Raw genomic sequence first — 20,925 nt, 5'->3', positions numbered from 1 at the left:
GCTTTTTAGCTTAGAAAAAAAGATTCTTACAACAGGTATGTGAGAAAATCTGTGTGGCTATGCACAATATGGAGAAGTGACTAAGACAAAAAGAAGTATTTAAATAGTAGTAGCAGATGACAAATCTATGGGATTTATGAGAATAAGATATAGCTGATGGACATCTTCAAAAAAGCAGGTTGGGTGGCTATGGAGTAAGATCACCCATGGCAACAATCATGATGACTATATATTACATGAGTGGGAAGATGAGATTGTGCTGATACTGGTAGGATTCTGTAGACATTTATGTAGATAAGAAAGGTGAGGAAAAATGGTAAGAGTATACATGCCTGATCCAATACAGCTCTTATGTTTCTACAACTTTCTGAAGCAGTGAGTGTTCACATAATTTATTTGTTGAGGCACTAAGCCTGGCCAAAGGACCAGCATTCCAAGCAGCTGTCATTCTCATTTTTCTTATACAAAGGTCTGTGCAGGGTGTTCTTCTGGATTAAGATAATTTTGCTGAAGCCTGTAATTTACTTCGTTAAAGCACAGAACACAAACTATCCTTTCTTTGTCATATATAGACTTATTCACAATAATTACATATGACTGCCATTTTCACTCCTACTTTCCTTAACTGCCCAAAGGTCTTCTACTCTCAAACAATTCTACCTATTTTGTTTTGCTTTCCTTTAGGCCCGAAATTCCTTCCATTTCTTTTTTTTGAAATCCCTTCTAAAGATCAGTATCATTTCTTTAATAGAGTCTGAAACTCTTAATGCTTAGTCAAAACCTAGAGGCGGCAATGTTATTTCTGTGCTTCCATTGCCTTTTCCATTCCTCCTTTCTCTCTGCTGTTTTGTTCTCATTAACTGTATCATAATAAAAGAAAAATAATATACAAATGCAGCCTTATTCCTTTTTATCAACAACATAATTATGGGGGAATGGAAACTATTTTACATAAATTAATCTATATAAATATATTTAGGATATACTCTTAACCTCACTTACCTAAAATTTCATCACACAAACATACAAACAGTCCTTGCATAATGACCATTTGTTTAACAATGGTTCAAAGTACAATGGCCTTGGAAAAAGTGCTTTATGATCTGAACTCGCACTTACGACAGTCACAAACCCTTGTACCACCCCCCGCAGTCACGTGGTTGCAATTTTTATGGCAGTCGTTAAGCGAATCACATTGTCTTTAAGTGAATTTCATGGTTGTTAAGTGACTTCCGACAAAAAAATCCATTGAGGAAGCTGGATTCACTTAACAGCCATGTAATTCACTTAACAAGCATGTGATTCTCTTAACAACCGTGGTGATTCACTTAATGACCATCATAAAAATGGTCGTAAAATTTAATCTGGTCACATGGTGAGTCACTTAATGGCTGCCCCACTTAGCAACCAATTTTCCTGTCCCTATTGTGGTTGTTAAGTGAGGACTAGCTGTATATAGAATTGCATTGTAATTCATTTATTCAATTAGATTGGGGCTAATTTTAATCTTTTCATTAATCTTTTCTGGACTTTTAGAGAGTCAGTATGTTATTTATGTATTTCTTCTATATCACACTGTTCTTGTTATGCAGGATTAGAAAACTAAGTAGTACAGCAGTACGTTTTAGACATTTGACAGGGGCAACAAATGCTGCTTAAATGTTCAAAACATTTAAAATGTAACACTCCCGTAAATAAAAATTCACAATATCAAGTCTTCTGACTTTAATCACATTTTCCCAATACTAAATTTATTTAAGATTTACTAGGTGGATGCACTACACATGGGCACTGCTAAAACTGGAAGGAAAGATGGGGAATCTTCTTCCCTTATGTTGTGCTCCATGGAGATCAGCTGTGGAGAGCTGAAGCCCTCTCAGCAGCATCTGAAGCATCCTAAGGAGAGCTGGTAGAAAACAAAACACATCTATCTAGCAAAGAATTGCCAATGGATTTTAATCAATCCCATGCAGGGAATGGACTTTTCACAACAAATATTTATAAAGGCATAAATGATTTATATAGCTTATTCTCTGGAAATTAATCAGATTCTTTACCAAATGAGCAGCAACAGCCAGGATTTATAATCAAGGGCCTCACTGGACCATTGAATGACATGGCAGGAACGGTACTCCAAAAAATGTGTTAGTCCTGAACAAAAACTAAATCTGATTTAACTTAATAAAAATATATATTTGAGAGTCAGTTTGGTGTAGTGGTTAAGGCATCAGGCTAGAAACCGGGAGACCATAAGTTCTAGTCCCACTTTAGGCACAAAACTAACAGGGTGACCTTGGACCAGTCACTTTCTCTGAGTGCTAGGAAGCGGACAATGGCAAACCACTTCTAAAACCTTGCCAAGAAAACTGCAGGGGCTTGTCCAGGCAGTTACCAGGAGTCAACACTGACTCAAACAGACACACGCACAAAAAAAGTATATTTAAATAAAAAAGGAATATTATTAGTCCTCATATATTGAGTAACACTTTGTCACATTAAAGTTAAATTCAGCAGCAAATACTGAAGGGGTTCAGAAAGCAACATCTAAACCTTTATAGGACCCTATAGCTCTGGATGTGCACTTCTGATTTATATTAACATAAATTATAAAAGTATGATGAGCCTTATTGGACAAATAATTTCTTCTTCTCCAAAAGTTACAGGTGGCAATAATATTTAGGTGATAAGGTAGCATATTTGGAAACTGAATTTACTTTCATATAAACTGATTAAACAAGTACATAAGCCTAAAAGGTTCTAGGAGATCAGCCAGAATAGCACTTCAAATCTATATTTGTTTTAAATTATACCTTTTCTAACTCCCCCAACCATAGAATTTGCTTCTTTAAGCTGCTGCATACTGTGCAGATTGTTTCACTGAACTATTCCAGTGATCTAAAGATCTGTTTCTTGGTTGGCCTGTCAGTTCAGTCCCCAACATTTTATAAGTGAAGCATGAATTCCTAGCTTCAATATGCATTACTTTACATTTGCTGACATTGACTTGCATTTGCCATTTAGTGGTTCAGTCACTAAATTTGGAGAGATATCTTCGGAGTACTCAAAATAGTTACTCTTCGCAGTACTCAAAAGATCTACTCTAGTTATTCTTATAGAATTCATGCCATCTTTTTAGATATATACATTTGCTCCTTAGACACATGTAAAATTAGGTTCTGATTTATAATTCATCTCAAAAGATATACAGTGGTACCTCGGGTCACGAACGCTTCTGTTCACGACCAATTCGGGTCACAAACAGCACCATTCGCAAAATTTTGCTTCCGTTCGCGAATTCCGCATCAGGTGACGAACAGGATCCGCGGCCATTTTCCCTGCTGACACACGTGGTCGTAGCTTCCTGTAGGGAGGGGGACTCTCCCTCCAAACAATAACCGCCTCCCCACCCACCTTCCTGTCCTCCACGCCTCAAGCAAGGTTAGTGTTCTCTCTCTTCATAGTGTACTGTACTGTACTTTGTGTCATATTTTTGTGGTTTAAAAAAAAAAAAACATATGGTTCAGAATGGATTAACCGTATTTACATTGAACCTTATGGGAAAATTTGATTCGGGTCGCGACCAGAGTCGCGGAACGAATTAAGTTCGTGACCCGAGGTACCACTGTATAATGAAAGTTCTTAAGTCCAGTCTAAAATCATGGCTCTCTCCAAAGAGTTAATATGACATTGGTGTTTTAAAAATAAAACCTTTTAGGAAAAAAACCCACTTCTCTCAAATGGGTTACTATGGTGAACAAAGAATCAGAGTGAATTAAAATGAAAATTATCAGTGAAGACAATGTTATAGCTAAAGCATTAGAAAGCATTAGATTAGTGGTGAAGTACCCCAACAGCTAAATGCTTCCATAGTGACTCAGCCAAAGGAACACTTGAATAAACAAAAACTGACAAGACTATTTGTTTTAAACTCTTTTAACAAGGTCTTCTACAGATTATATATAAAAATTAATAACAGTGGAGTCCTTGGAGTTCTCTGAGCTAATTATACTATTAATAATAGGCCCAGGTGGACCATTAGAATGTTCATATTATTTGTTATGAGGGGGACAATAAGGGAAAAAGTACTCACTGTGTATGCTAGTTATTCTAACAAGTCCAGTCTAGAGAAAATCCAATTTTCCCTTCCATTGCATTTCCTTATTCCTCACAGACTATGAACACATGACAAATATCTATATTCTCACCAAAAATGCTTGGAATTTCACACTTTCAGAGTGAAGCCAAAATAAACACACATCCTCTGAACACACATTATATTCTTCTTCATAACAATGCAAACTAATTAACCAGCAAGGCCTTTTGATCTGTAAGCTTAGAGTAGTCAGGAAGGTGGCTCTAGTTGCTAAATTATTTTTATAATAGGAAGGTAAAATACTGTAATTAGAAATGGGTTTTTACTGATCACTGGACTACGGGCATCCACAATCTTGCTGCTTTTGTCAAAATGCTGCTGCTTTCTTGCTGCTACTCCACCCTCCTGACTGCTTCATTGGACAAAACACATATTGAACTATACTAACCAGCTGGCTTTTACTTGACTTATCCCAAAATAAGATCTGATCCACTGCATTTATAAGTACAGGTAGTCCTCGTTTAGCAACTGCCTTATACAGCAACTGTTCACAGTTGCAACAGAGATGAAAAAGTAACTTTGCGACCAATTCTCGCATTTACAACCTTTGCAGGCCTGTAAAGCAAAGGAAAGCTGAAGTAAGATCCTAAGCACAGTCATGGTTTCATTTCTTGACTGCTTCACTTAACAACCAAGTTGCTGGTCCCAACTGTGGTCGCTAAACAAGGACTACCTGTAGTCCAAAGATACTCTCTCTTTTTCTTGCACGTTTTGAAATCTAACATTTCGTAAAGGTACTAGTTAAATTAGACTGACTTCATTTAGAATGGAAATTTGTTTCTTAGATTCTCCTATTGTCCCTTTATCCCCTTTCTCTACCTCTTTCAATTCCCTCCCCTTTTTTTACTTGAGCATGTGATTTTAAAATATTTCTCACTAAAACCCTTCTCATAGTTGTTATACACCATTAGTTGTTATACACCATTGTCCATCATGTAAAGCAACCAGAGACTGAATCCTGGATCTTTCTGTATGAGGAACAGATACTTATCAATAAACTACAACCCCTTCTTAAAGCATAAGAACATAGGAAATATGTTAATAAGTTAGATTATTTATGTATTGAGATCATTATTATCTACTTTGACTGCAGCCAGTCTGCAGAATCTCAGCCTTAGGGTTCTTTCTCATAATCCTTTTTTTGGGATGCCAATAAAAAGCCCCAAGACTTTCCTCATGCAACATGTGCATTCTGCCACTAAGTAACATTCCTTTCTATCTTCAGCAGCCAGGTGCTAGCTTTTAAGAGAACAAGAATTTGTGTCTGGCCATACCATGTGGCAAAATAAATAATTAATAGTTGAGAAGCAGTAAATGAACACTTGGAGCCTAAGAGTGATCTGGATGTAGTCATTGCCCTGGCAATGTAGAAATCATGTGCCTTGATACTTTAAAGTAAAGGGCAGCATTCCATTATATCTGAAATTTCTACAGGAAGGGGTAGAGGATTCTATATGCTGACTTAATATATAAATATGTAAAATGCAACTGAAGTTACTAGTTTAAACCAAAGTAGCTTAAAGTAGTTTCCCACACCTGTCCTCTTGGAGCCTTTTTCAAAGCTGTACCTAACACTGGGAAACTATTCTGAATCACAAAAGCTTCTTGTGGGAGGAGTTAAGGAGTTAAGTGAAAAAAATGTAATTCCACTGATCTCCTTCCACTGGATGCCTCTTTGATCCTGAGACACTGTGCAGAAATATATGTTTACGTAAGAAGCGAATTGTTAGCATGTTTTTAAATATTTGTATCAAGAACTTCAATAGCTTTTTAATATAAATAAAACATACCATAAAAGTGCTTCAAAAGGGAGTAAATGTAAGATTCATTTCAGACAGTTAACACATGAAATCATGAATAAAATAAAAAAAATAATTCCAGCAAAAAAATAAAATTTTCATAAATTTTAATGCTGGGTGAAATATCCAGCTTTTCTCCTGGAATTTTTCAAAAATTGGGAAGGGAGGGAAATGAATTTCTTTTTTAAAAGAACACTTTGTTTATTTAATGGACTCAATGTACTATGTATATTTTATAAATAACCATGTTTGGAACTTGGGAGATTTAACAGCTGTCTAATAACTTTGTGATTTCACATCTGTCTGTGGCCTTAATTTTGGCAAAACTAATTCCCTACTGATATTACTAGTAAGGGACAATAAATTGTTGTAGAAAAGTTACTCCTTAAAAAAAATAGCAAAGACATTTTTATGCTGTTATTCTGTAGACATCCATGGACGCTTTATACTACGTATTTTAGTATCTAGAGATGAATAAACAGATTGATCTTTTCTTAATATTCTTTAAAAGAAACAAAAATGTTCTGGTCATTGTACTTACCATTCCATGATTCAGCCAAGTTGGTATAAAATTATCAAGGAGTTTGGGATAAACAAGTTCTCTGTCATAGATATAGATGCTCCAAAACATTATCACAACAAACTGGGGTAAACAGAGAAGAATATATACATGTATATAAATATGCATTTTTATGTATATAAAGTCACATTTTGATTGTAAGAATTACATTTTAATGGTATCAACCATCAGCCAGTTACTACTGTTCTAAGTATACTAGCTGCGTACACTTTTAATATACAGAGTAGTTTAAATCTAGGATGGCTAGCTTTTATACAGGTAGTCCTTGCTTAACAATGGTAATTGGGACCGGCAACCCCATTGCTAAGCGATGAAGGCAGATGCAGCAGTTCCAATTGCCGTCCTTAAGCGAATCCCATACGGTCGTTAGGCAGGACGTCATGTGATCTCCATTTGCAAACTCCTGCTGGCTACTCAGTTGACTTTGCTTGTTGGAAGCTGGCACTGAAAGTTGCAAATGGAGATCATGTGACCGCAGGATGCTGCGACCGTCGTAATTGCGAGCCAATTACCAAACACCTGAATCGCAATCAAGTGACTGTGGGGACATTCCAATGGCCACAACTACAAGGACTGATTATAAGTCTCCTCATTTAGCGCTGTCATAACTTCAAATGATCGCTGAATGACTGGTCATTAAAAGAGGACTACCTGTACTGTCTCTTCTCTAGACAGTAACAGGGGGTCAGATGAGAATTCTGCTATAGAAATGTTCTGGAATATTACATAAAAATTCAAACAGATAGATGTAACATTATGGTGTGATCTACAGTTTACTATCCCACTTGATATATTTTTTAATAGTATCTATATATGCTAAATCTTAAGCAATATTTTACTAAATTTCAACTAAATAGGGCCAGAGAAAATTGCTATGGGGCACAAGCTGTCCATTCCCTTTAAATTGTCAAATTCTATGTTAGAAAATACAGATTTTAATATACAGTCTTCTTTTCTAGTGTTAACTGCACCCAATAGTTTAATAGCTAACATAGTTTACAAATAATGTTTTCAATCAATAACTAAGTACAGGTAGTCCTCAACTTAACACCACAAGTGGGACTGGAACTTCTATCACTAAGCAATGTGGTTGTTAAGTAAGTCGTGCCTTTTTTGCAGCAGTCGTTAAGTGAATCACCGCCGTTATTAAGTGAGTCATGCGATTGTTAAGCAAATCCGGCTTCCCCCATTGACTTTGCCTGTTGAAAGTCCCTTGGGAAGGTTGCAAATGGCGATCACATGACTCCAGGATGCTGCAACTATCGTAAATACATGCCAGTTGCCAAGTGCCCGAATTCTGATCACATGACTATGAGGAAGCTGCGACAGTTGTAAGTGCAAGGACCGGTCATATGTCACTTTTTTCAGCACCATCATAACTTCGAACAGTCGTTAAACAAATGGTTGTAAGCCGAGGACTACCTGTAATCAAGAAGCTGCCTTATACTAGGTCAGATTATTGTATACTTTGCTTAGTACTAAGTGTCAATAGTTTTCAAACATATCAGACAAAATTACTTGCTACATATTTTTTATTGATCAGGGAGCTTTCTGTATGTGTTCTAGTCTTCACCTGTAATCCTAACTATTCTCCCAAACAGTATAATCAGTTATGCCTTAAAATACAGAGATAGCATCCAAATTAATATAATCTTCCAGCTCCCTCCACCCATATTGTTGGATTACTATAACAAGTACTTCTTAACTCTTGATATTCATTACTGTACTATCATCCTGTACTGTGTGCAACTAGAGTTAGATTTTGAACTAGTTTTCTCTAAACCACAAATAACCCATTAGATCTGGTGCATTAGTGCCATGTTGAACTCACTGAATCTTAGCAGATTCAGCCCTCTAAGCAGGAGTTCCTCTGTACCATATTGTATTTTACAACTATCACAGTTTCTGTGTGCCCAATGCAGTTTACATTGAGAATAGCCATGAACAAAGAGCTTGGGAAATATGTGGGCCCTGTATACCCTAATATATATAATATATAAGATGTATATATAAAATATATAGAATATAAAATATAATATAATAACATAATAACCATGGGATTTATCATCAATATACAGATGATACCCAATTATACATCTCCATCCCAGGTGATTTGAGTGACTACACTTTTGCGGTGCCTGGAGGCTGTGGGGGCCTGGATGGGGAACAAGATGCTTCAGCTGAACCCTGGTAAGATGGAGTGACTCTGGGTTGGGGGCTCCTCTGTATCCAGGAGTTTACCATCTTTGGTTCTGGATGGGGTTGCACTACCCCAGACAGACCCAGTGCATAATCTGGGAGTCCTCTTGGACTCACAACTCCTGCTTAAGGAGCAGGTGGCAGTCGTGGCCAGGAGAGCCTTTGCTCAACTACGTCTTGTGTGCCAGTTAACCCTTTCCTGGATTGGAGGCCCTCTGGTCAGTCACTCATGCCCTAGTCATCTCCCGTATAGACTATTACAATGCGCTGTATGTGGGTGCACAATGGTGTGAGGGAGGGTTAAGAAGGGTAAGCAAGAGGCACAGGCTGGGGAGGGTATGAAGGGGTGCATGAGAGGTGCGGCACAGGTCAGGTGCACGAGAGGCACAGCGTGGGTTGGGGAGGGTTGGGCAGGGTGTGGAGGTATGTGAGAGGCACGGCACTGGTCGGGGCAGAGAGGGGGTGAGGGGGTGCGCAAGAGGCACAGTGTGGGCCAGGGAGGGTGCACAAGAGGCACGGCACAGGTCGAGAAGGGTGCATGAGGGTGCATGAGAGGCATGATATGGGTTGGAGTCAGGGAGGGTACAAAGGGTACATGAGAATGCAGTGTGGGTTGGGGAGTGTTCATAAGGGTAAATGAGTGGCTGGCACAGTGCAAGCACAGAGAGGCTGGGGGAGGGTGCATGGATCAGGGAGACTTACCCCAGTGACTTGCGACCTTCCCTGCCAGCTTCCCCACTGACTTTCTGGTGAAGCCAGCACAGAAGGTTGCAAATGGTTATCACGTGATTGTGGGGCACTTGGCAACCAGTCGTAAGTGTGAACAGGTTGCCAAGCACCCAGATCACGATCAAATGACTGCGGGGGTGCTGGGACAGTTGGAACCCCGAGGACCAGTTGTAACCACCATTCGTTCAGTGCTGTTCTAGGGCACTGGGCACTATTGGGAATGGTCGCTGACCGAATGGTCGTAGGTTGAGGACTACTTGTATTATGTACCTACACAAACATTAAAATACAGCAAATTACTACTAAATATTATCCTGTGGAATTTTCTACTATAAAGCATAATTCATGCTTTCTTTAGTGATGGCAGGTTACCCAGGTGCTGAGGCAGCAAAGCATATTCAGTCCATGGCAATATCACTTCCATGACTGACAGATGGTACATTTTTTACTGCAATATTTGCTTTCTGCCAGACATAATGACACCTGTATAGTCTGAATAGTTCCACTTTGATTCTTGAACATTCATCCAGAAGACTGGAAGAAGGGGTCATCTATGTGCTTTTTGGCAAACTATGGAATAGCAACCATGTTGCTGTTAGCGAGCCATAGCTTCCACCTTGCTATTTTCCTATGAATCCTATTTTCCTGTCAGTGTTCTTCTGATAGGGAAAGCCACAAATGCTGAGTCTAGCCGACCAGGAGCCCTGAAAATCTCTGAATATTGTCCTGGGCTTCTCTGTGACTTCCTGGAACATTTTTTTTTTTTTTTTGAGCTCTAGGAGTGATTTTGACCACACAATCCATTTCAAGATTATGCCTCTGTCTCTAGATTGATGGAGCCCCAGAGCTTTAGAAATGGCACAGGACCAGGTTATCTGAGGAGCCATCTCGTCCCCATTATATCCACCTGCCCCACTCAGTACGGCAGAAGGGACATGTTGTGGAACCCACCAGTCAAGGAATTTCAGCTGGCGGGGTCTAGGAAGAGGGCCTTTTCTGCTGTGGCCCCTGCCCTGTGGAACAGCTTACCACCTGAGGTGTGGGCTGCCCCCACTCTCCTGGCCTTCCGAAAAAGTGTGAAAACAGGGCTATACCAGATGGCCTGGGGGCCTGATGGTGGTTTGCACTGTTGGAATTGGCTGGTGGGATTATCAATACTGCTCCCCTCATCATCTTGAATTGTACATAGTCTTTTTATATAGAATTGTTATTAGTTAATTTTAATATGGATATTTATATTTTTATTGTTTTTACTGTTTTGGATTTTAATTGTGAGCCACCCAGAGTCGCCCTCCAGGGGAGATGGGTGGCATATAAATTTAATAAATAAACAAACAAACAAACAGTTTTGTGACTGTTTCCAGACTGACAGGCATTGCTTTTTTACAATAGTCTCCAGATATTTATTTTGAGTGGGGCATTATATCCCTCTAGAATCTGTGTGTAAGAATATTACTGTGATGTGAGGAGGCAAAATCTGTGAGATTTGTATAGGACTGGGCTGGCTCAAATCAGCTGTGTTAAGAGGAATTCACATCACTGAACTTCGTTATCCCTGTAATTAAATTGACTAAGCTAGGAGGTTGATTACTTTTCACATTGGTGCATTACATGTTGGATGCAATAAATAAAACTAGCACCAAACTTTGGTATTATTTAGTCACTCAGACTCCTGTTATATATCACTAGGGCCCATATGAAGTTCTGACAGTGGCAAAGTTGCACAAAAATTCAGAGAATCTGAAAGGTGTATGTGTATAAATACTTCACAGATTTGTATTTTTTTTTAAAAAATGCTTATGTCGTCCATGGTATTTTAATTTATAATATAGGTTCGTCAATCTGTTAGGATAAATATAACTTTAGATTTGTGCCAGGGAAAAGAAGTATGCTGGATTAGATGCAAGATACTGCAAGTATAAAATACTCTGCAAGAAGTATCTTATGTGGGCAGTATGTTTTTCTCTCTGCGGTGTTGACATGCAAATGAATGAAAGGTCAGATAATGGAGAAATAATAAAAAGAAGCCAATTTTTTTTTCTGAGATGATAAATTGAGATCAAGAGATCAAGATGAACTGGCATATTAAACAAAGGCATTAGGAAATAAATTTCCAGTGCTAGCTAGATTTCAAAAAGCAGGCCTGATATTAATGGATGATTCAATAAAGCTGGCATGCATTTGAAATATCTTGTGAAGCACAGAAAACTTACTGACCTTGCCAGTGAGGTAAAAGTAAAAAAGAAAGGAAATTCCATCTGTCCCTAACCAAACTCAGTCAATGGATCCAAAATTGGTTGCAACCATCTGGTGCTCCAGGTGGCAAGAACTTGTTTAATGAAACAGGTAAGCGGATGGTTCAAAAAAGCACGCTTAAGCAAATAATTCTAATTTTAGCCAAGTTGCCCATTCAACTTCTCTAAAAACTCAATGACCTCCCTTGCATAAAAAAACTAAGTGTTCTAACATATAGTTAACATAATTACTGAAAAGTAGATTTGGATCAAAACAATTCCTTAAAGATGTATCAATTCTGAAATTAGAAAAATATAATTAAACAGAATATGAATTTCACACCCTGCCTTTGGTCTCCCTCCCTCCCCCCTCCCCTGCAGCCTTTTTTATTCTGCCAAGGCTTTTATTGACTCATTGCTATTTCCCTATTTATGATTCTTCAGATACTGTTTCAGATACTGTTTTCATTATTTGTTCAATTTTTTAACATACCTTTCTGAGATTTCACTCAGATACCACTGCCACCATTACAATAGTAGTATTAAAATTTGTTTTTTTAAGAAACAATTTCATGGCTTTATTTTCAAGAAGTAGAAAGGGACTTTTCATGCAGCAAAACTCTTTTAATGGACAAAACCCTTCTGAATGTACATAATGAATGAAAATGATAATATTATAAAGATATACAAAATTGCTATATAAAATTATACAGGTAGTCCTCGGGTTACAACCACTCATTCAGAGACCATTCAAAGTTACAAGGGGGGGGTGGTGCTGCGACGTCCAAAACTTCAAGAACCAGTTGTAAGTACCACTTATTCAGCTGAATGAGCGGTACTTACAACCAGTCCTCGAAGTTTTGGACTTTGCAGCACCCCACAGTCATGTGATCGAGATTTGGGTGCTTGGCAACCAGCTCACACTTATGACGGGTGCAGCATCTTGCAGCCACATGATCACCATTTCCAATCTTACCTGCCGGTTCCCAGAAGCAAAGTCAATGGGGAAGCCGGCAGGGAAGGTTGCTCTTGTAAGTCGCTTCTACTGCTTTTTCTCCCAAGGAGCCCCACTATGGAGTATGAGATCCCAGGGATCTCATACTCTGTAGCACTCCCTCCACCTGCTCACCCTCTGTATGTGCGCCCACCCACAGCAAGCCCTCTGCCCACAGCTCCCACCACCCGCGCACAGTCCCCACCAACTTGCCCGTGCTCCCTAGCACCTGCCTGCAGCCCTCACCAACCCACCCGCAGCCCCCACCAGCCCATCTGCAGCCTCTCCTGGCCTGCCCGTGCTTCCTAGCACCCACCCATGGCCCCTGCCAGCCCACCCACAGGCACCACTGGCCTGCCTGCACTCCCTAGTGCCTGCCTGCGGCCCTCCCCTGTGCAAAAGTATGTGAACCTCTAGGATTATCAGTTCATTTTAAGGGGAAATTAGAGTCTGGTGTTTTAATCAATGGAAGGATAATCAGGTGTTAGTGTGGGAGGTCCTGCTTTATTTAAAGAACATAATTTATTTATCAAATTTGTAATTGCCCATCTCACTGAAATGATTCTGGGTGGTTTACAGCAGAGATAAAATTCATTAAAATACAATATAAAACATTCCTAATAATAAAAAGCTTCCAACAAAGATGGAGAGTTGGTGGATAATTCAAGGGAGTGTCACCAGGGCGCTAACCACCCTCAAGGACGCACAAGTACACTCTGCCTGATCGGGTGGGATGGGTTGATGTAATGGGGATGAGATGGTCCCTCAGGTAACGTAGACCCATGCCATGTAGGGCTTTAAATGTGATAACCAATGCCTTGAATTGGACCAGAAGCAAACTGGCACCCAATGCAGCTCCTGCAGCAAAGGTGTTACATGTGTCATCCTAGGGGCACCTATCATCCGTGTGGCTGCATTTTGAACCAGCTGTAGGTTTTAGAATTCTGGATATTCACTATTAAAGTCGGATCTTCACAACACAGGTATGTAGAAATGTGGCTTGAACAAAGGAGATCTCTGAGGACCTCTGAAAAACAGCTGTTGATGCTCACCAGGCTAGAAAAAGTTACAAAACTATTTCCAAAGAGTTTGGACTCCACCAGTCCACTCTCAGGCAGATCATGTACAAATGGAGGCAATTCAACACCACTGTTACCCTCCCCAGAAGATCACACCAAGAGCAAGGCATGTACAATTCTGAATTGTACCAGCAAATTCTACAGGAAAATGTCAAGGTATCTGTCTGTGAACTGAAGCTCAAGAGGAAGTGGGTCATGCAGCAAGATAATGATCATAAACAGACAAGCTGTGCCACTAAAGAACGATTAAAGGAGAAAAAAGTTAATATTTTGGAATGGCCAAGTCAAAATCCTGACCTTAATCCTATAAAACTCTTGTAGAAGGACCTGAAGCAGGCAGTTTGTGCAAAGAAGCCCACCAACATCCCTGAGTTGAAGCTTTTCTGTAAGAGTAGGCTAGGATTCCTCCAAGCCAAGAATGGGCTAGAATTCCTCCAAGCCAATGTGCAGGATTGATCAATAGTTATTGGAAATGTTTAGCTGCAGTTATTGATGCTCAAGGAGGGCACACTAGTTACTGAAAGCAAAGGTTCACATACTTTTGCCACACACAAATATGTAGCTTTGGATCATTTTCCTCAATAAATAAATGAACAAGAATGTTTTTTACTCACTTGTTTAATTAGGTTTTCTTTATCTAGTTTTAGGACGTGTGAAGAACAGATCATGTTTTAGATCATATTTATGCAAAAATATTATAAATTCAAAAGGGTTCACAAACTTTTAAGCACCACTCTATTTATGTTATTTTGTTGTTCTGTTTTCTGTGACAAATGCATGCACATTGAATTGATATCAGTACTTTTAATTGTTTTAATCATTATTTTTATATTATAAGCGTCCCTACATGTGCACTTAGAAGCATGTTTAATGGAATGTAAATGACACACAGAGATAAATTATACATTTAAAGTTGGGAAATATAGCTCCTTTTTCTATATTGCACTCTTATACTGTATTATCCACACTGTACTTATGTACTAAACATTTTTGTTAATGTAATTACATTGTATGAACAAATACAACTACTTATAAATGCAATAAGTAAATGGCACATTTAGTATATAATACTGTACTGAAAGAAGAGGTGGCTATGAGCTTTTCTTCTTTAAATAGCTCACATTTTAAAAACAGATAAAAAACCAAGGGTGGTATACTCTAAATTGAAAGGAAATTCCTTTCTTTTCATGGTACTTACAACTCCAATAGGGAAAGCTAAGACAGCCATCATCCAGTCACGGAGGGAGATGAGTTTTTTTAGTTGCCTTTCTTGTTCTTGGCTGTCATTTCCTTTAGTCAGAAGGCTGGAAAGGTCAGTCAGTACACAGATCCCAAAAAAAACTGCTTGAATAACCTGCATTAAAAATATAAACATCTTGAAACATAAATAACTTGATCTCAATAACATTATTTTGATGTTGTAGAAGACTAAGACCTCAAAGGTTCCCATTCTGTCTGCAAATTAAAATATCAGAGAAACCTAAGACATTCCAATGTGTTCCAACTCAACTGGAAAAGCCAAATAAAACTGTCCTTACATCGAACAATTTCTGGGCAATTTTAATTCCTGCTGAAAGCCACCTAAAGAAGGTAGGATCGAAGGGTGAAAAGGACCTCGTGTGTGCAGGATAAACATAACAGTGTTTTTATGAACAACAGGAACCCAAATGGAACATTCTCTAGGCACGTTGGAGGTACTATCTTTCAAATGAATCAAATCTTCTGTCTACCCTGCTCCTCACAAAAGTACCTACCAATTCCTAACTAAATTAAACTTTATTAAACAAGACTGAAATGGCAACCATCTCTTCAGTCATGGAACCAACCAAATTGGCCACAATAATTTATAAAAACTCATCTGATATCATAATGCAAAATTCAGGCTTGCTTCAAGCAGCTTCACCATTCACCATTCATATACCTGTAGGAGGCACACCCTGCTGCATTGCTCTATCCCTGCCTGCTTCACCCCCTTGTCCCAAGGGGTGGAATGTTGGAAGGAGGCTTTTAAGCATGCTTGTCTGAACACGAGAAGAAAAAGTTCCCAGTCATAAGGTTAGGGTTTCCAGTAACAAGCTACATATGCAGGCAGGCAGGTCAGAAATGGAGGATCAGAGCACAAAGGTAGAAACAACATCCCCAACATTTATAGGAATAATCTATGAATGCTTAGTGCTCGAATAGGACTACTACAAGTGCCACATCAGAATTCAAAGCAGTATGAATCTGAAGAATCCATTGCTTTGAAGATGCAAAATGACCATCCCTTTAACTATTTTTCCTTAAAAGGAATAACTGGCTACTAATATTTTTCTAAGTGTTAACACCTCCTAAACAGCGTCTCTGATAAATTGGATATTGACAGCCAATTGACAAATAATGCCTTCAATGAGCATTGATAATTTTATTAGCCATCAGCATTCTCAGATTTTTCCAATCAGGATGAAAACAATTCCACTGTCCGTGGTAACATGAAAGCTGGTGAAACAAATTCAGGTCTGAGTTTCAAACTTTAGTCAAGCTAATAGTTTTCCAACCTCACCGGTGATTTTGCCAAGGAAAATGTTTGTAGTATCAGTAAGCCTTTCAATCAGATTCTTTATTTATTTTATATATCGAATTTGTCACAAAAACCATTACTGTTTTAGATTCCCATTCATGTGCCTTATCAATTGCACTTCAGAAATTAAGGCAGAGCAGCGTACAAGACAGAAAAGTGATTAGCAGAAAAAGTTAAAAATGAATGTCTTTTTTACAATTATCAGTAATGAGGCCAGGAAAACGTAGAATTATAAGAGAGGAAGATTTTTTTAGGAGCAACTCATGAATGATTATGCTATAGAAACTTGTGTATTTAAGCTTCAGCTAGAACGGGCAGTTATATTCAACGCATCTAAATTGGGAGAGGGAGGGTCTGTTCCATTAGGGTAGTAAATACAAAATCCTACATTTCTATACTTGTATTACATTTTTGCATACAATGGGCCATGGAACATCAAATTTAAATCTCTTGAAGCCCAATGTATCAGCTATTTTAAAATACATAGGAAACAAATTGTAAAAAAGAAAAAAAAAACCTCATGTTTTAGAGTATGAAAAACATTGCATACCCCCAGGAAATACTTCTGGACTGAAAGCCTATGGTGGAAAGCATTGTAACATCCTTCTTAATGTTAAATTGAAGAAAACCACAGAATATGTGTTGGGGGACAATGCTATATTGGCATTTATTTATTTGTTTGTTTGAATTTATTAGCTGTGCCCAACTCCAATGGACTCTGGGCAGCAATTTTTCTTTTTTTTTTTTTTTTTAATATGACCTACGTGGTTTTTTAAAATGTATGTACTGAGGTTGTTATCAAACTGTAACAAAAAAAGAGATCTCAAGTAATATAACTTCAAAAAAATTACAGACTCTCTATGGAAATATAAATTGAACATCAATCATAACCTGATCTTAATCTTCATCTGCTATTATGTATCACGAGGTCACACAGGGGATCAATCTGTAATGGTATTAGGCATTTAGTCCACAGTTGTATTAAGCGATAAAGAATCTCCTAATATTAACCTTATATTCTAAAATTCATGTAGCAATTATAGAAAATGAAAAGAAACATGCATTCTGGTACCATAACAAGTCTTAGCTGCATATCTTATGGACTTGGGTGAGAGAATCCTCACCAAGTATGTATGTATGTATGTATGTGTGTATGTATGTATGTATGTATCAAATTTGTCACTGCCCATCTCGTGAAACAACTCTGGGCGGTTTATAACAAGATAAAAATTCATTAAAATACAACATAAAAACAATCCTAAAAATAAATAAGTTCCAAGAAGATGGAAAATTGGCAAGCAACTCCAGGGAGCATCATCAGGGGACTAACCACCCCCAGGGACAGGTAGAGCCCATATCACACCATGCACACTGATAGAGCCAGGTCTTCAAACCTTTTCAGAAAGCTGGGAGGGTAGGGGCCCTCTGCACCTCTGGGGGGACAATATTCCAAAGGGCAGGGGCAATGGCAGAGAAGGGTCTCCTCCTGGCCCCACCAGCTGACATTCTCTCACTGACGGGGTCCGTAACATGCCCTCTCTGCTTGACCCGGTAGAATGCACTAATGTGATGGAGATGAGACGGTCCCTCAGGTAACCTGGACCCATGCAATGTAGGGCTTCAAAGGTAATAACCAACACCTTGAATTGGACCCAGAAGCAAACTGGCACCCAATGCTGCTCCTGCAGCAAAGGTGTTACATGTGCCATCCTAGGGGCACCTAGTATCATCCGTGCAGCTGAATTTTGAACCAGCGGTGGCTTCTGAATATTCTTCAAGTAGCCCCATGTAGAGCACTATGAAATAAGAAAAAGAAAACCTCCTGACCAATTTGTCTAGCCATTTCATAGCCAGGGTGAGGAATATCCATGTTTAGACCTCTGGTAAATGTACAAACAAGGAGGCATCTAAAAGAAGCAAATGATTGGATACGCACATTGCACTAACCCCTAGTTGCAGTGTGTTTGATTTTAGCTTAGAATGTTATGTGTACATAGCTGCTGTGATTTATAAACCATGTTTATATATTAGTGAAATATATAACCTAAGACACCTTAAATAAACTGTTGTTCCCTTAAATTGGGATATAGTCCCCGTTATCCTTTCAAAACTTTCAACTCCACATACATATAAAATACTCTAATTTAAACCTATTCATTTTATCGTATGCTTTATCTAAATCATCAATAAATTTTCTTTTTTATATTCATAATTTTGGCTACATTTGTGCAACAGATTTTCTTATTTCCTTGACACGGGTTTTAGCAATTTTATTACTTGTTTGTCTTTCCTTATACTAATGATAATCCTAATTATCAAGGTGCCTAGAGTTGCAGTTGCAACTGAGACAGCCTTAAGTCAATTAAATATATGTTGCCAAAAATTTTTAATTGTTAATGTGACAGGAGGAGTAAATTATTAAACATGGACAAAATATTTAATTATTAGTATGAAGAGTAACCATGCCAACTGTAATTACTTTTAGTTTCAATTAATTTTAAATTAAATCAAATTAAGTTTTATAAAAACTGCAGTTGCCAGCACAACTCAAGGGCCAATTTCAGCCCTTCACTTAAAAATATTAGCAATGTTTGCGCCTAGTCATTATGAGTAATTCAACAAACCTAGATAAAATAAATTGTGGCTTAATACAATGTGTCAACCCAGCAGAGAATGCATACACTTAAGATTTACACAGGCTCATTCAAATGGTACGAAATTACTGGTTGCCATTATATTTGAACCCACTGTCTCCTCAAATCCTCTTATTATAAATAAAAATTATTATAAAAAATTAAATATTATTTATTACACATTTTATGTGATACTGTTTTATTTAATGTCAAATCTAGATTATATTTGTAACTTGCTTTTGGGCCTTTTGGCTGAAAATAAATAAAATTATTATAAAGATTAACAATGAATCTGAGAATTTCTGCACAGAAGGAAGTTACCCCAACTTTAAAGCTACAGTGCAAGATAAAAAAAAAATGTGCTGAAACTAGGAAATGATCAAGCAAATTGCAAAACACAGGTAATAAAGATACTCAGAAAACATCAAGTAAATGACTGTTCTTCTTAGGAATATGTAAATGTAATTGAGAAAATACATTTCCACCTGTCAAAACCATAAAAGGTTTTACTGGAATGCCAGATAAACTTTCATTCCAAGACATTGAAAAGATGTTTAAAATATCTATGATCTGCTTTTTAGAGATGCCTCAAGAAACCTGTACATTTTTTTTTCAAAAATTACTCCAGGATTTTTCAAAAATAAATAATAAAGGTTTAGTCAAAGCATGAGCAACTTCTTTCATTGCAGGATGTAATTTGTTGACTTTGGCAATCTGAACTCATTCAAGATAAACAGATAATTGCCAGCTATGTTAACGCTCTTGCTGGACCCAGACTGTGCCAAAATACAAGTTGAATAAATTCAGCCTATAGGAGTTTTACTTTTTTCCTCAAATGTCTTTCTCTTTAACTGATTTTTCCTAATTGACACTACAGTAATCCTTTTCCCATTATTCCATTCTGGCCCTCACTATGCTACAACCATCATGAGTTTTTGATGTGCAGTGGGAAGGACTCATGGATCTATTTATTACATCTGCTATTACCTGTACTTAGCTCATACACTGGCCATGCTGAGGAGAGGTATCATGAACCCAATTAGCCAGAATCCCAGAACTACTACCTTTAGCCTGATCTAGTACTTCTGGCCCAATTGCTTGGGAATGCACTTGTCAGGCCCAGCCCAAGAACAACAGTGAAACAGTCCAGTGGAGTTCAGTTCCTTTATTTGCTTACACCATATAGATAGAATCTTGCCAGACTAAATCTATACAACTGCAACTAGTGGATATAACCTGGGAGATTCTAGGGAGTAGCTATCCTGAACCTCTTATGTACCCCATACTCTACCTCCAGACTGTGTTGTCTTTTGTCTCCTTGCCCTTCCTGGAATGCACCCCCTCCTAATAGCCTTGCTCTCTGCTAAAATTTACCGCATCACTCTCCCCTTTGTAGATACATTCCAGCACTTGAGATCTTCGGTCAAGGGACTGTAGTGAATTTCTTCTGCCATTGTTTTTAATTTTTCTAGAAATGTTTTAATTAAGTGACCTAATTTTAAAATGGTCCTCAAATGGCATTAAGAAAGTACTCTATGGCTCCCAAGCTTTTGCAGACTAGGTTCCCTATTTTTCTCCTCCCACCCACCACTTTTTGTTTTAATGCAGAATACTACTCTGGTAGCATGGGACCCTCACAATTTATGCCATAACTTATTCTATTGCCTTCTACTTGCTCATAAGAGGTTTGATGCTAAGAGACCCTAGAGGACAATTTTAGTTGTACAATCATTTCCAGTAACTCCTTCTAGAACTTCTGTGCCTATTTCCCATGCTTTTTCCAAAAGATACTAATCCTAAAAATTACCTTTTTCTGATGTTTATATTTGTAAAGAAATTCAGTGTACAAAATTAAATCAGACTTCAGTTGACTTGATCAGGTCATAGCATCTGTACCCATAAGGTCAACATGATACATATACTGCTTGCCTCACTAATGGCCTGGAATCTTATTTTGTAAACAGA

At 38.1% G+C, this 20,925-nt stretch overlaps 1 protein-coding gene across 2 annotated transcripts in view; it reads right to left on the bottom strand.

Annotated features, from left to right (window-relative positions):
* AIG1 (androgen induced 1) overlaps positions 1 to 20,925 on the bottom strand; it is a 110,701-nt gene that overhangs the window by 74,635 nt on the left and 15,141 nt on the right. For both annotated transcript variants that reach the window (XM_088141640.1, XM_088141632.1), the window contains exons 2-3: positions 14,966 to 15,121; positions 6,494 to 6,595 (exon numbers count right to left, since the gene is read on the bottom strand). In XM_088141640.1, the coding sequence (XP_087997766.1) occupies positions 6,494 to 6,595; positions 14,966 to 15,121 (258 nt within the window). The remainder of the gene's footprint in view (positions 1 to 6,493; positions 6,596 to 14,965; positions 15,122 to 20,925) is intronic.

Source organism: Python bivittatus, unplaced genomic scaffold (assembly GCF_059951505.1).
Source record: "Python bivittatus isolate LINGU-HERP-01145 unplaced genomic scaffold, Pbiv_v1 ctg000020_np1212, whole genome shotgun sequence".
Lineage (NCBI taxonomy): Eukaryota > Metazoa > Chordata > Lepidosauria > Squamata > Pythonidae > Python > Python bivittatus.
Note: the sequence above shows the minus strand (reverse complement) of the source record. Positions and strands in the feature narration are given on the sequence as shown.